We start from the raw sequence: 17,500 nt of genomic DNA on the forward strand, positions 1-17,500 counted from the left end.
TTATGATTGTTCTTCAAGATCCAGGCAATTGACAGGTCGTCTTCAAACATATTTGGGCATATCAATTGTAGCTGTATAGAGACTAGTAACTAAACATTCCTATTCTTTGAGATACGTTAGAGAAAAAATAGATCTTCTCACAGTAAATAAATGCGGAAGTTTGGCCTACAAACATTGCAACCTTTTGTCGTTGGAGGAATGCCTATGGAATCTCCAATTTCCTCTCACTCTTCACAAACCTTTTTGCATTTACACAGATACTTTCCTCCATTCACCCACTTAGCTACTTACCTTTTCGCTCGTCATTTACTCAAAAATGTCAGTAACGAGGAAACACTTCCATTCATGTACCATCCATAATAACATTTGTTGTTCCATGTCTCTGTCTTATAATTACCCTTATAAACCCATACTAACTAACTTTGAATTTAAATGATCTTCTAAAAGCGCTTATTTTATTTCATTTTTTTTTTCATATCTACGGCTTTTTTTCAGCCAATACTGTAACACCTACAAGAATGTTATATTTTCATTATTCACTGCAAGTTTTCCCACGTTTTCTTTTTATTTGATTCAGTACACCTTTCATTACATCAAAAACTTGTGCTTATGTCTGTTGTTCTATCTCTAGTTCTCCACGGCACTTGAAAAAAGGCAGATCAAGTGAAGAGGCATCAAAAACTCGTGACTCAGACTAATGTCAACCACTGTCCACCTTCCAACGCCGTCACCAAAAATAAAGCCTCAGAAACCTTAGCCATTTTAGTGTTGTTTCTAAAAACCTTCAACTACTTGAACGTATTTAATAATGATTTCAAGCTTACTGATTATTCTATTAGTTTTTCAGTATGTTAGATATCTTTTTTTAAATTCAGATATAGTTAGAATTGTTTACACATTAAATACCAAGGTCACACAATATTTATTACTTATCAACTTAACCAGCAACGACTACCATATATGTAAAGATTACTTTATGGCACAATGTTGATGGAACTCAAACATCTTTGCAGCGATGAGTCATCTTACGAGCAGCTGCACTGTACTTATCTTCTTTACTTTTCATCCATAATTGGCCTCCTCTTCACTACGGGTCTCATTTCTTTATCTAAACCTTGAAGTAATATTGACCTCATTTTAGAATAGATCTTTTGTGCGTGGTCTATTAGAGTCTAGATATATGAATTTGTGGCGTTCTTGAACTGCTCCGTAGTATAGTATATAATAGTATATATATATATATATATATATATATATATATATATATATATATATATATATATATATATATATATAAACCATTATATTCTTATTAGAAAAAACAATAGGTTTAAGGGAATAATGCAATTCGGTGTTTTGAGAAGACATAGAAGGTACCCGAATTTTTTAAAGGGAGGAACCTTATTGTTTTAGCGCTAAGATGAAAAAGGCAAAATGTAGTACATGATTAGCAAAGGTGATATTGTGTTTGTGAAGATAGAGCGGATATTGTTTTGGGGTCCTCTTGTGATGGAGAAAAAGAACAAATGTTTTAGTTAAGTAATTAAATAATTAAGATTAAGGATGGTATGGAAAAACGTTTTGATAGTGAGTGTGTATGGATAAGAATAAAAAAAACAAAATATGGGAGTAAATCTCTACTTGTTTGGGGTTAGAGAACACTAAATCTTGGCCGTGGTAGGTCATCTGAATACAATGGTAGGTGAAAGATAAAGAGAATGTTGAGAGATACGAATATGTTATTGAAAGATGAGAAATCAAGAAGGGATATAATGGGGACAAGAGGATTGGCTGAAGGCATATCTGATCATTATTTACATAAAGCAAAAGTAAGTTAAGATAGATGAAAGTGCAAGGCTGAGAAGACAGTGGGTATCAAGGCTAATATTAGGTTTAATAAGATGAAAGTTTGGATAGCACATAAAGAGAAAATTAATATCAAATGGGCTTCTCTTGAAGGCAGAGACACTGAAGTATGTGAGCAGTGTTAAAATTCCAGTAGTCAATAGAAAAAGCAGGAAGGTTTTGCTGTTTTCTGAAACTAGTATTTAAGAATAAACAGTAAGTTTTGAAGTGAAGAAAAGAGAAGTTTTGTGAAATATGAAAGATTATTTCTGGAGCAGTTGCAAGATAAGAGAGGATGGATAAAGTAGCCACTTATAAAGTGAGAGAGGAAAATAAGGCATGCAATAAAATTGGAGGGAAAAGTGGTCTCGAAGAATAAGTTACTAAACAAGTTAGGTTACCAACCAAATGGCTCTCTGATTGAAAGAATGATGCCAATGGAGATATGGCGTCTGGAGAGAATGCAGTCCTGGTCAATGAAATCAGTATCTTAGATGATGTGTTGAATGCTGAGAATGACAAACTGACAGAGCTGAATGACCTAAAAGTGGAAGAGATTAGAGTAAGTTTTTAAATGTTTATGGCAGATAATATTCAGGAGGCAAATAGTCCAATTACAAGACACAAATGGAGGTTCTTTGAGTTGACTGAATTGCAAGCGAGATGCTGTGATATGTTAGTGAAAGTATATAAGATATATATGGACAAGGGGATGTTCCAAAGGCATGAACGAGATGAATAAATATTATCCTTATGTGTAATATGACAGGGATGATATTTACCAGAGAGGATGTATGCTAGTCGTTTGCCAGAAAATGTAAAGCAGGTGATAGAAGCATTGAAAGGGGACGAATAGGGCCTGTAGATAAAGGAGATGGTGCACAGACCAAGTATCTGTTATGAAACATTTATGTGACAATTTTTTTAATAGCACCCATGGCCCTAAAGAAAGTTTATGTTCAAATAAATAAATTTGTCATGTGTATGGTGTTAGGAATGCAGAAGTTAAATTGGTGATGGCTATGGAATTTTTTTTATGATGGATGCGAAGTGTGTTTTAGGCTTTGTAAGATGGATAATGTCTGGATTGTAGTAGAAATTGGCTAACGGAAGTGTTATGTCTCTATGACTGTTTAATATCTTTATGGATATGAAGTGATGTAATAATTCTAAAAAGTACAGTAAATGTAGGTGTTGCTGTGTGCCAGCCGCAGTTTTGTTGGGCACAAAGGTTAGGATTTCAATTGACAGACTAGAACAATGTTTTGGCTCAATTAGTGACTATGAAGGACCAACAAAATGGGGACAGAGAACAAAGTAAGTCAAAGAATTGCTGGGAAAAGTATACTAAGTTACCAAATTGGTCAAAAGAAACACTATGCGTCCACTGAAATAAAGTATAATTTCACTAGAATTATAAAAGAAATTACAGGGGCTTCTATAGAACTCCATGGCACTGTAGATTACGATAAACAGTTACAATCACTAACTAGTGTCATAACAGGTATTAATAAGTAACTAAAATTAACTAGACCTAATCTTTAAAGTTAACATATAAAAATAAGTAGGATTTCCTTCGACGGGTCTGACACAGAACAACAAGGAGAAGTGCACCACTCAAGACAGTGTCTATGATCACTTTGGTAAATGCACATTGCAATTGTTTCTAATAACACCATTGCTTGACACAGATAGATACAACAGCACCGCCAGTAAATCTGCAAGACAGCTGGGAACGACTGAAGCCAAGATTTTGCAAGACTTTACTTTACTCAAGATACAAGCGCAAAGGAAAACTTTACAAAATTTGCACTGTTTCAAGCAAAATGCACCTAAATCGCTGTTCACGAATATGACTTCATCACTTCTCGGATAATTATGTCACTGCAATAGATCACGATTCACTGGAATGGAATTAGGTAGACAAAATTCTATAGTGGAATTGATTATGTACTCATGGGAACTGAGAGCATGTTAGGAATAGGAACTGGAATTAAAGACACTGGCTTCTTGTTAAAAATAGCTTCTTGGTATTTTACCTGAATTAGTCAGTGGACTTGCTACCAATGAAGGGAGTAAGCTGGGTGCGACTGGAATGGCTGGTCGCACAAATGCTGCGTTGACTAATTGAGCGAGTTAGGGATTTGTTTGGAGTCTGAGACTGAATGGAAGGATGAGTCTCTCTCAACTCGTTATGGACAGTTGGGACCAGAGGTATCTACGGACATGGAGTATCGTGACAGGGCCTCCCACCTTATTTTACTGACTTCTAAGGGTGATCCAGGTCCCTTATCGCACTGTCTATTTTCTGATTGGCAGCATCTATTCTTTTATATTCAAAGGAGGAACTTCTAAATCCCCAGGTAGTGCTGGAAGAGAACAGTATTTTCACGAAACTGGGTGTATTATTGTCTACAACAAAAGACTCGGCGTCCCAAAGGAGAGAGAGGTTGGAGTGAGTGGAGTTAATAGGTGCGGAAGGTATGGGCCAGGTCAAATATTGAATGGCATGCAGGTGGGTCGAAATGTGTTGGCCACCAGAGTGGAGGTGTTAATGAGTGTATCATATCCCTAAGCCAACTGACACAACAAAATTAGTAATGGTGTGAAAATTGAATCTGTCCCCTTCCCCATGTTTTGTGACTAAATGTAGGTGGCCTGCGAGCTAGGTGGCACTGAGCACTAATGAGAGCGAGAGGTCTTTGAAGTTGATTACACAGAATTGGATAGGGAATTTAGCAATAGGCTTAAGGGATGGTCACTGTCATTAAGGAGGATGCAGGAGTTCTCAAAAGTACCGTTGTCCACGCTAATGCTAAGTCGAGAATCCTGAGGGTTTTCTCAAGGAGTGCCTGGATGTCACGTCATTGTATTCAGTATGATTTGAGAGGGAATTTTGAAAGTTAGAAGAAGCTTTAACGGTATGTCAAGCAAGACTAAGCTAATCTGATTTATTTTCACACTAAGCTGATTTACAGTGACTTTAAGGTGTCATTCTCATCGCGGTCGAGTGACTGGGAGTGTTTATGATTTATTTGACAATGACACAAATTCGAACTAATTTCCCTGGCACTATTTCTGCAGCTCCTATCTGAAGGCAAAGAATAACCCTGGGCAAAACACCTGAATTTGTGAACTGCAAAACAACCCGCTGCTTCGTTTCTTTTGAGTTCAATTGTACTTATATTGGATATATTAAAATTAGGCAAAAAATTCAAGCGTCATAAAGTAACGCATGCAACAACTCCCCACAAAAGAAAACGTTTAATGCCCTTATGGGTGTGAATGTCTGGAAGAGACTCATTTTCATTTTAAAACTAAAAGTACAAACTCTCTCACAATGCATAAGCACCAAGGGAATATGTATATAATGGTAAAATTAAAATTAAAACTAACTAGAAGCATAAATACAATAATTTTTAAGCATACTGAAATAAAATTAAAAGGCACAAATGTTAATTCCTTGTTTTATGTTAGAAATTATTAAGTAATACAGATTTTCAAGACAGTTGTACATTTTTACATAGAAACATTAGTAGCCTTTATTAAGCCTATTGTTTCCTCCTGCTTAGTGATCTTTGTCACTGATTATTGCAAGTGCCAATAAGTGGTACCAAGCACTGAGCGAGAATGCTAAAGTCCAAAATCCAGTTTTATAAAGCGAGTTAAGTAGAAAAAGGTTAAAAGGAGGGTAAATAATGTCTATAAGCTCAAAACAAGCGAGTAGTAAGGAGTATTAACCTTCCTCTGGAATCAAAGGCGCAAGTAATCAGAAAAGTAAGAGGTAAAGAATATTCCCTGGAGATAGTCGAATGTCTAGATAAGATGTTAACTATTGTTATCTGTACTTTTAGCGTATTCTATCTTCCAATTATAATCCTACATAAACAGGATGAGAGAAAGAGAATGCCCTAAGCAAAGACTCTGGATTAAAAAGGTTAGGCATTCAGAGTGAGTGGCACTTTGCTTATGGTAGCACCAGTGCCAGATCTAAATATTTTACCCTGGGTCAGTTTCTCCACTAATGCTTTGTCAAGAATCCTAAGGGAATTCTTAAGGAGTGCCTGGATGTAGCACTATTGTATTCGCTATGATTTGAGAGGGAATTTTGAAAGCTGGAAGAGATGTGAATGATATGTGAAGGTGTTCTCATCGCGGGTAAGCAACTGAGTGTTTATGATTTATTTGAGAGCGAGACAAATTCGAGCTCATTTCCATGGCGCTATTTGTGCCACTCCTATCTGAAGGTAAAAATCAGCCCCGGGGCAAACAACTGGATTTTTAACGCTAAAACCACCCAATGCTTCCTTTCTTTTATTTAATCTTACATTTATTGGATAAATTAAAACTTAGGTGTAATGAAGTGATGCATGCAACAGTGTTAAATTGTGGAATAAGAGGATGGTTCGTGCATGGACGGTAGAATTGTTAAGGTTTGTAAACAGTACTGTGCTGACTGAGCAGGGAGTAGTGAAAACCTTGAAGATCGAGCTCTGAAAATATATATACACACATATATATATATATATATATATATATATATATATATATATATATATAATATATATATATATATTATAGTATACATATATATATATATGATATATATATATACATATGTATATATATATATATATATATATATATATATATATATATATATATTATACCGTAAACCGTAAGATATTTTGGGAAACTACAATATTTATTCTCTCTCCCGTTGCCCCTGTCCTTTTGTAGCGAGTTCATAGTACAGCACAATTACTAACAAAGTAGTATCACCATTAGTTATCTAAAATAAGTATAAAAAATGACGAGATATTTACATTTTCGAACGAACAAATTATAGCGTAATGTATGTACAACGCTCATAAAACGCTCTCATACATATGATTATTAGTTGTACCCTGCGAGCTATTATTCCCATGCGATTTAAAGAATTTGGGTAGCATAAAACATCAGACATAATTATATGATTTGCTGAAAAATATTATCAAAAACTATAACGCCAGTTTTGCAATGAAATAAAGAAATACAGTATTCAGCGAAGGGTTTGGAGTTTGGACAGTTGCCAAACTATACCTTCTTTAGTTAATATTTTTTTCAATATATGGAAGACAAATGCTATGGGTGCATTAGCATAAATATGTATTCTGAATTGTATCACATTTCTTTAAAAGGACAGACCTGATCCCGCTGGTATACTGGATACTACCAGATACGGCCGATACCTTTTTCAAGTTAAGAGAGAAGGTTGAATGGAGAAATATTCGGGGTTGATTGCATGATGGTAAAAGGTATCATCTGTATCTGCTAGTATCCAGCCTACCAGCGGGATCAGGGCTGTTCTTTTAAATAAATATGATACAGTTCGGAATACATATTTATGCTAATGCACCCCTAGTATTTGTCTTCCATGGGTTGAAAAGAATTGATCTAAAGAAGGTAGTTTGGCAACAGTCCAAAATCCAAACCCTTCGCTGAATGGTGTATATTTCTATTTCACTGCAAAACTTGCGCTATAGGTTTTGATAACATTTTCCAGAAAATCATATATATTTGATGTTTTATACTACCCAAATTCTTTAAATCGCATGGGAATAATAGCTCGCCGGGTACAACTAATAACCACATGTATCTCTTTCACGTCTTAACAACAGTACTTTATTGGATTTTACTAAATACATTTGTCTTCCAAAATTATCAGCGTACTCATTCTTCGTCTCACACTTGAGCTGATGCAAGACGCGCCATTGCCTGAAATGAAAGTGATGAAAACAACCATTGTTCATCATGGGAGTGGTTGAGGGAGAACAGCAAATGAATTAGATGGCTTCCCTTCCAAGGCACTAGAGCACGTGAATGTCTCTGCGCGTTCGAGCGCATACCATTCTGTTCTTAATATCATCAACATGTCCAACAACAAAAGCGGTTTACAAAACGTGCCTCTCTGCCTCTACCATTTTTAGGGAAGAGAGGGCCAACACGCCTGGGGCTTGCTTCTTGATTAAAGCAGTCAGTTATATTGCTTGCATTCTACGTTCTATTCTCCATCATCCCCGTCCTGTGTTTTAGAGAGAGGAGGAAAATAGAAAATACGGAGAGCATATTTCCTACTCATTACAAGAGACAAAGCAATCTGCCCACGGGTATGCTTTTGTTTATTTCGGTTGTTTGGAAGAGAATACAGAGGCAAATTGAACTGCATGTATATGTGATATATTGAGTTTTGTTAAAAAAAAAAAAAAAAAACATAAAAAAGCTAAGCGAACATATAGTCTTCGTGTAAGGGGAAAGAGAAGTATGGGAAAAGGGGATTTCCAAGTGTTCTTTTTTTATTTCTTCAGCGATATCCTGTATTTAAATGTGTTCCTTATAGAAATATCTTTTTATTTATATTAGTGAGGTATTAGAGTGATTTATTATTTAATGTTCGCCATACATATACATACATATATATATATATATATATATATATATATATATATATATATATATATATATATATATATATATATATATAACATATAACATATCATATTGCAGGCCCCTAGCCTCGATAGTTTTTATTTTATTTATAGTCAAAGTTAGCTGTGGCTGTACAGAAAAGTCTATTGCGCATTTTTACTTGTTTATTCTTGCACGCAATACATTGAAGTAGTTATATGAAAGTATAAAAAAAGAGATAACAGTGAAGATATGGCGGGATATTCTGTATGCACGAGTAATAATGTAGTTTCTAGTCGTTATCATCAATTATGGAGACTCACATAAACAAGATTCAAGGAAGTTTTGTAGAATGAGTTTTTTGGAATTAGTGCAATATTGCTTTTAGAAGGATAAAAGGCTTACTTTTATCACGTATAATTTATTTTTTCATATATCAAAATTCATCATTTACTTTGCAGTGTCAAAGAAAATCTTGATAGAGTGTGAAATAAATCTTTCTATCCAGTGAAAGAGAATCGTTTGCAAATAGGACAGTGATTCTAAAGACATTTAGGCATGAGGTTTTTTCTTAAAATTCTTTAATGATTTATTTGAGAAGTAAATCCTCAGAAATAACAAGTGAAGATGAAAAAATAATTGGGAATGTACATTTTGTGTGAAACTTGTGGATCACAAGTAACTAAAAATTTGTCCTCATGTCATTATCTTCGCAGAAATGAACCATGCATTTAGTTATCACCGACATGTCCCACTTAAATGCACGAGAATATAATTAATTACATTGGAACATAATTATTAAATGCATGAAGATTGATTAATTTTTCTCAATGTCCTACATTCACGGTATTATTATTATTATTATTATTTTGATTATTATTATTATTATTATTATTATTATTATTATTATTAGTGATTAATTATTATTTTATTTTTTGTTTTATTTTTTTATTTTTTAGTTTTTATTTTTATTTATTTTTTTTTTTTCTCCATCACAGTCCTCTAATTCGACTGGATGGTATTTACAGTGTGAGGTTCCGGGTTGCAACCTGCCTCCTTAGGAGTCCATCACTTTTCTTACTATGAGCGCATTATTATTATTATTATTATTATTATTATTATTATTATTATTATTATTATATTATTATATTATTATTAGTAGTAGTAGTAGTAGTAGTAGTAGTAGTAGTAGTAGTAGTAGTAGTAGTAGTAGTAGTAGTAGTAGTATAAGTAGTAGTAGTAGTAGTAAGTCAAAAAAGGCTTTAGAAATTCTCTATCTCTCATGTTTGTTGGACATACTCACCCCTGTAAACACTGAATCCACACGGGATACAAATGCTAGAATCTTTTCTTTCCAATTGGGATTCTTGCCCACTCATGTTATGCTAAAGTAAGGCAGCCGTAAACCACAACACTAACTTTACCATGTGCGATTCGTAGCCATGAACGTCAATAAAGTAACAGTAGACCACGATATATTCTGTAGACCACAACATAACATCCACAGGCTGGGATCTCACCTGGAGGGGTTAGAGTATCTTCATATATCCTGCTATCGGACGCAGTGATTACAGGAGTAAGCATAGCCAAGGTGTGAATAAATCCAGAAATTCGGAGGCTTTCGTTGACCTAGGAATGATGGAGAAATTGTTAGTAGCAAAGAAAATAGACGAGTATACATTTGGGCCAAGTGTAAAATGTCATTAACTTCGAAAATAAAGAATCCTGAATGAAAACAACAATACGTAAAATATGAGTAAGTCAATAAGTAACTATAAACTTTAACTGCTTATGTATAAAAATAGCGAGTATCGACTTTAAAAATACTGAAGGAATACTAGTTAACGTGGCAATGCAATCAGCTTAACATTTGTGATATTAGTTAGTGCAATACCGTAGAACTTCGTGAAAGGATTGATATTAATTCTGAGCCAAGCAACTAGCACTTATTATTCTTATTGCATCGGGCAATAAGACTCGGATATAAAGATGAAAGACGAAAGCCAAACAGGTGACAGTTTAATGCTTGTATAAATTATACTTATCAAATTGGGGGAACGGGAATCGAAGATTTTTTTCTGAAAGATAAAAAAAAAAGAAGAGAGAAAAAAAAAAGAGGGCTACAGACACAATACACCTGTATCGTGTAGTGCTGCTACCATCTTCTCTCGCTCCATTAAGGAACGCAAAGACAAATATTCTTCGGCAGTATTTGGTGATATTACTTTAGGAATAATAATTTCAACCATTGTCACGTGATTAGAACTATTACGAAAACTTTAACTAATGAATGCTTATTAGTAAATAAGATTTTAGTTTGAGTTTAGATTCCTCCCCAGAATACTATCAAGTGCCAAACTTGTGGGCCGTGGTTGAGAGTTTCATACCCCATGTACGCCGTATAGAAAACTCGATTGCACAGAAGAAAATTCGAATTCAGTTTTGGCTTGCTTTCGTAAGTGGATTTCTTTCTCTGAAGTGACATGCTATTGACTCCCATGATTTAATAAAGAATAGAAGATCAAATCATCCTTAAAGAGAAGAATCGTATTAAGTTGGTTATGATACCAAGCGCCCTTTGGATCATTAGACAGTTAATCAATGTGACACAAATTTGATCAAAATAAATTCAAAACTTTCCCTACCTCAACTATCATCATGTTAAATTTCTAATTTGTTTTTATGTCTATTTCAATTCAAGCATTTCACTTTTAAGAAAATAAGCGAATGTGATCAAAATATTAATTTGATTATCTAACCAAAATTACTAACATTAATAATAGTTTAATATATATATAATATATATATATATATATACTAGTATATATATATATATATATATATATATATTATATAATATATATATAAAGAGAAAATGCTAGTAACTCCTGAAAGAAATTCATTCCACGTTTTTATGAAGTTCTGGTGGGATATCTCCCTATGCAGATGTCACTTTTTCTTATGAAATCAAAATAAGGAAGAATTTGATTGCTATTATCTCTAAAACATGAAACTTTTTTTCTTACTAAAGATCGAAAATAACGCTTCTGAATATAGTATGCTGGCACAATGTAATGAAGTTTAAAACGGGCGCATTTAATCTGAGCTATTAATAAAAGCAGGCTACTGCAAAAACTATTTACTTCATTGGTAATGCGGTAACTTTGAAAATTACCCGTCTTAGCAGGATGCAGAGCTATTAAACGGGAAAGGCAGAATGTTTAGCTTAATTGCGTTACTCAGTGGCATTGCGTAATTTTACCATTAAAAAATAAGAAATACGCCTTTTATCAAAATACTACACGAAATCATTCTTCCTCTTTCTTACCACAGAACACGGGGAACCTTCTAGGCCTTCCATTGTGGACCAACAGCGCTCTGTGACAGTTCCTGAAGGAGCTCCTCTCGTCCTGCCCTGTATAGCCACTGGAAGTCCCACTCCAACGGTCAAGTAAGTTGAATCATTTTCACATATTTCCTTTCTCTTGCCCTCGATTTCCTTCCTTATTTTTTCATACTAAATTAACAGGATGGATCATTCATCTTTCTTTATAAATCCTGATATATCCACAGACGATGTGGGAAAGTCTCAATTGACCAGAACATAAATAAACATGAAATACCACACATTTCGCAAACTGTCTCTGGATTAAGATTATAGTTTATATTAGATATAATTGAATATACTTTTTTTTTTATCTGGTGTGGAACAGAGAGCTAATTAATTCAGAAATTAAGTATATACCAGGAATAAGTCTATCATTGCGCATCGCCCTTGACTGAAAAAAAAAGTGAATTATGATTTAAAAGGGTTTCGTCTTCAAATGAGTAATGATAGAATGAAAAACATTTCGCCGGTCCCTTAGTTTTCTCTCATTTGCCTAATGTTCATATTTAGCTCAAGAAAGCGTTTACATCAGCGAATGCTCTTCTCCTACTCTCATTTATTTTAGTTGTTTTTATGAAAAATAATTTACATATCCTGTCTTAATCCTTCCCACTGTCTTTTCCTAGATATTTTCTAGTGGAAGAGATTTTTTACCGCCTCTTTCTCATCATGAACTTTAGGCTGTTAATAAAAAGAAAAAAAAAACATATCTTTTAACAGGCCTTTAGGATTTGTCCCTGAAGCAACGACATCTTATTGGCAGCGTGAAATATAAAGAATAGCGCCAGATTTTTTTTTATTTTGCTTCAAACTTTATTCTTTTATAAAGTTGTTACCGCAGATGTTTTATAATCTATCTATAATGTGATGTCGTTTTTCTTTTTTTTTACTCCTATTTCCTCCCCTATAGATTAATAGAATTAATTATTTTGAAACATGTAAATGAATATTTAAATTCATTGCGTTTTAGTCAACAGAATCGTGCTTTAGAAGAATTTCTGAATGTTACTTTTGGGGAAATTTTCTTTTCGGTGTTTTTGTATGTGACTTGTAGAAAGCATCTTTTTCAAGACACTTTTGGTATGTGCCACAGAAAACCGTTCCTTTATTCCGACCTTCAGGTCTAATATAGCTATTTCCAAGCTCGCTTGAGTGTTAGCGGAGCAAGAGAAGAAAGCCGGAACAAGACGAATATAGCCATAATGAAATCCAGGGGGGGCCACCTGCCTCTCTCACACCTACCACCCCTCCCCCCAGTCTTCCGCTCCATTCCTTTTCATTAGTGAAAAATGCCATTTGCTCGAGTGGCCGGGAATTCCTCTGCTAATGCATATTGAATGTTATTGAAGTATGTATTTAGTCTTTCCGCCGACCTTTCTGGGAAGGAACTCTTGGCTTTACTTTTCTAAAATAGCTTCATTAATTCGGTAACTAATTGGATGGAGCAATTACTCGCAATTTCTTGTTTTGCTTTTGACGAGCATCGTTTATGGATGAAGTCATTTAGTGAAGGTTAAGAGGGACTGGGAGATCAGACTTAATCATAGGGCTGCAATGATTCGTCGAAATATTGTTTATACAGTGGCTAAATTTCTATGCTGACAGTGAACAATTTTCTCGCTGTCAAATCAGCTCATACTCTTCGCATTATAATGAAAAATCCCATATTTATGATAACAGTTTTGTGTTGGCTACAATTATTATCATTTTTTTCGTGAGGTTTGCCTTGTTGTGGCCAAATGAGAATTAAAGCAACAATCAAGTAAAGGCAGGTAGCGCCGGTTGGAAATATGTAAGGGTATTCAGATAAAAATCCTTAACACTAATTTATTCTTAATCCTAACCTACAACTAATAAATGGAGTTTTGCCCCTTTACAACAATCGGTTGCCGAAATTATTACAATTGTAATATAAGATATGTGTGTACATGATATATAAACAATGAAATTCTTATTTTCTTAGCAAAACAAAGAATCTGTAGGGATTTTATACCACTTTCACAGCCCACATACACTCAAGGACCCATTCAGTTGTCTATAACTACTTAATTTACGAAATCAAACTAGATCAAATGAAGGGAATAATTGAAATTGATATACACTCAGTATGAATTTGCCCTTTATCACCAGGACTGAACTTAAATAAATTACTATCAAACATATATACAGTATATACATAAACCCACAACCACAGGGATTAAATACAGCAGAATAAATCCATCCGTGAAAGGGGAAGTTACTCGAAATGCAACAGAAAACCTAGAATCCATCATCCAGAAGTCTTGAGCAACCCATGCTGCAGTAATATATCAATGAAGCTTATGACAATGACGATTGCTATTATTTGAGGGCAGTAAATTAAATTTTGGAACCTCCAATTGGAGTATTTCATTCGTAAAGTCCACGAGTGTATACTCAGTCACGTAAAGGGACATCAGGGATGTCACAAGGTAACTTTCTCAATATGCAGACAACCCACGATAATTGAAGACTTCCTTCAATTCCTTGTGATTCATTTACAATATACGTGTTTTACGAGGTATTACAAAATACCTGTTTCTCTCAGGACTCAAATGATACTCCTAAAACAGAGAGAAAAAAAAACGAAAAACTAATTCAATATTTACAGCTAAAATAAGAAGAAATAAATAAACATCAAAATGCTTCTAAATAAGGAAATATTCGACCTTTTCATACAAACCAGCTCACAAATCCACCACGTACCCCCATACCAGAGAAGTAAACCTCTTTACCCTTCACGTACTAAAAACCCCTCTTTGCTATCTATTCATATTCTACTACTGGACCTGTCTCCCACACTGTCTCCTGTACTTCTGGATTCGGACCACTCAAATTTTCTGGGCTTGAGGTCGGTTCTATCTCCTCAATACCTGACAACACTCTCAACACCTCATCCACACTCTCTTCCACCACTCTCATCCTCCGGTCAGGACCACTGGGAATCCCCCCAATCACACTTCCAGTCACTGCCAGTTCTTCTTCGTTCACAGTTATTCCCAAACTCACCTTCTCATTCACTTCAGTCAACGGAAAACCACAAATACTGTAGGTATCTTCAGTATTAGTTAGCTCTAACCCCTCTGTCAAATTACGCCTTTCCTCAACCACTGTTCTAGTAACGATTAACTCAATTCCTTCGAAATCATATTTGTCACCTACCGAATTTCCATTAAAAAACTTAGCAAAAGTGTTCCCTCCAATTCCATTCTCTGATTCCTTTACAGATACAGAATTTCCTCTTCCCAACTTTTCATTTTAATACATAATTTGTGAACGCTTTACTTAGTGAAGAAAAAATAATAGCAATATTCTTAAAGAAATAAAAGGAACTGTAGTAACGGTAATGGTGTAAAGGTCATTGATATACCTCGCATCAAAGATGATTTCCATGAGTAATTGGTGAGCAGGCACTATGTCTCGATGCATCTATTACGAAACTGTGGCACCATATATCTCTACTTAGTAATATTAGGATATTAAGATGCTTATAACAGAAGCACAGAAAATTTAAGGCAGTTTGGGGGGTACTGGGAGGGAGGACTGATTATCAATTTTATCGAGGAAATATTTTCAAATCCGACAATTGGACTGGCGGGAACAGCTGCGCTTTTTTTTTTATACCAGTTATAATCATGCATCAGTGGCAGTGACATACTGAAAATCATGGCTTTTATTATACATTTTAAATATAAGCAGATCTCGTAGAGCTTTCATATCATTCAAATATTTACTATAAACACATAAAGGATTCTGCTTGCAAGAAGTCTGATTTAGCAGTTCTCCGTGTTCAGTCGGTATAGCGATTCATGACAGGATATTTTAACCGGGTTGCTTTATTCAACTCCACTTTCTCCTCGTACCTTCTCTCTCCATTTTCCTTAATCCATTACTTTGTAATCCCACTTATCCCCTCTTAGGTTTTTTTAAATTTATTTTCTTTATTTATTTATTTGTTTATTTATTTATTCCTTTATTTATTTATTTTTGAAGGAGCATCTGCAGAAAGTTTTTTATCAGTTGCAACACTGTTCTACTTAATCTGGCCAACCTCGCTGCATTAACGTTAAAGCGGTTACGCAATCCTTTATGACAGAAGTGCACTACGGTTATTTTACCCTTTTCGTCTTTCTAATTCGTCTCTTAATTTCCTTAATAATTCACCTTCTCGCTCCACCTTCTCCTAATTATAAATAAAGCTGGCTGAAGAAGCCAACCACCTTACTCAAATTACTGTAGCGTACTTCCTTAAAAAGGGTACTTACAAGAATAAGACTTTTTTTTGTAACTCCCCTCCTCACGCCAACATATTATCCCTTCACGATGTTGATTCTAACATAAGAAAATTCTATAAATTACTTGGACACACCGGATACGCTGTGTATTCCCTCTTCCCATTTTGCGTAATAAAACTACACGTGTTGCATGAAGAACAATGTAACTAGTATCGTACTATGAAACCTAACATTAGTAAGAATGTACTAAAGGTCGCCAGGCTATCCAGGTGGTTAATTGCCGAGCCATTAGAAACCAAGTTTGCTTATCCACCGTTGATATTTAATAATTTCCACGGGTTAAGATGCACTTTAGGAGTAAAAGTCTTTTCTCAATTTCAGGAAACGACAGCATAAACTATATCTATAGAATTGAAGCAAACAGACCATCGGATGGTAGAGTCAAGGATAGGGCTATATGCCAGTTGTATTGCCATGTATTCAGTCCTGCTGGAAAGTTAATAGTAGACGAAGCTCAGTGGATATGCAAGAAATATACCGAACGGCGATGAATAATAAATAACGTAAAGATAAATCTACGATAACTGTGAAAGGAAAATGAATTTGCATATTCTGTGCCAATAGGTGCTGCTTTTGGATGATAATTTTGTTTATCAAACATATTATCTCCTAAGTCATTAGCAATAATGAATGAATAAAAAGTACTTTGAATTAAATGTCACCAACAAAGGAAGCTTTAAAAGTAAAGAAAGATGGAAAATCAGGTAGAATCAGCGCCAAACCATGCATAGGAGAAGTGTAGATTATTTTAAGTAACTGGAAATGGAAAACAAAGCAGCAGGTGAAAGACCATAATCCTACCAAAATCACTCGACCTGGGAATTGAGTAAGATATTGCTCCATTATAAAGGGTACTTGATATTAAATAATCCAGATGTAGGACTAATCGCACTTATTTAAATCATATCGCAAGAAAAAATAGTCATTGTTTCACTGCATTGAAATAATGAACATAAATTCAGAATTAAAGAGTAATATTCGTTGATAAGGGAATTGCTGTCGTACTTTTTAGTGAAAGACTAGGCCCACCGCCAATAATGGTGGAAATTGCTGCCTTGCAGTCGTACTTTTTTGTAAAAGGCTAGGCCTATTACAAATAACTTTGGTTGATGACAGCAAGCGCATGCGGTCGTAAAACCCCCTTTGCTAAACAATAAACCATGCCTGATGATGCCTTTGATAGAAGGCAGTGGAGAATGCACATCAGGCAACCGACCCCTTAATGTAGGGATAAAGGTAGGAAAAAAGAAGACTCGTTGATAAGATTATAAAAACTTTTAAATATATTTACCTCTAAATGGATAGTGCACCTCTTCCAAATACCGAGTCAGAAATTTGATGTAATAAAGTGGTATATTGATAAATTGGATATCGTTCATATGAATGTAATATACAATATTTTTTTCAAACATTACTTTAACATTTTTAAATATGGAGTAACAAAACAGCATACCCGTCACAAAAGTATTGCCATCCGTGTACACTAAGATGGCAAATCTGAAGAAAT

The 17,500-nt window shown here is 34.6% G+C and overlaps 1 protein-coding gene across 1 annotated transcript in view; it reads left to right on the forward strand.

Annotated features, from left to right (window-relative positions):
* LOC135201874 (cell adhesion molecule Dscam2-like) overlaps positions 1 to 17,500 on the forward strand; it is a 242,404-nt gene that overhangs the window by 81,788 nt on the left and 143,116 nt on the right. Inside the window, 1 exon segment of the mRNA XM_064231174.1 lies at positions 11,626 to 11,743. Within this exon segment, the coding sequence (XP_064087244.1) occupies positions 11,626 to 11,743 (118 nt within the window).

Source organism: Macrobrachium nipponense, chromosome 28, assembly GCF_015104395.2.
Source record: "Macrobrachium nipponense isolate FS-2020 chromosome 28, ASM1510439v2, whole genome shotgun sequence".
NCBI classification, from domain to species: Eukaryota; Metazoa; Arthropoda; class Malacostraca; order Decapoda; family Palaemonidae; genus Macrobrachium; species Macrobrachium nipponense.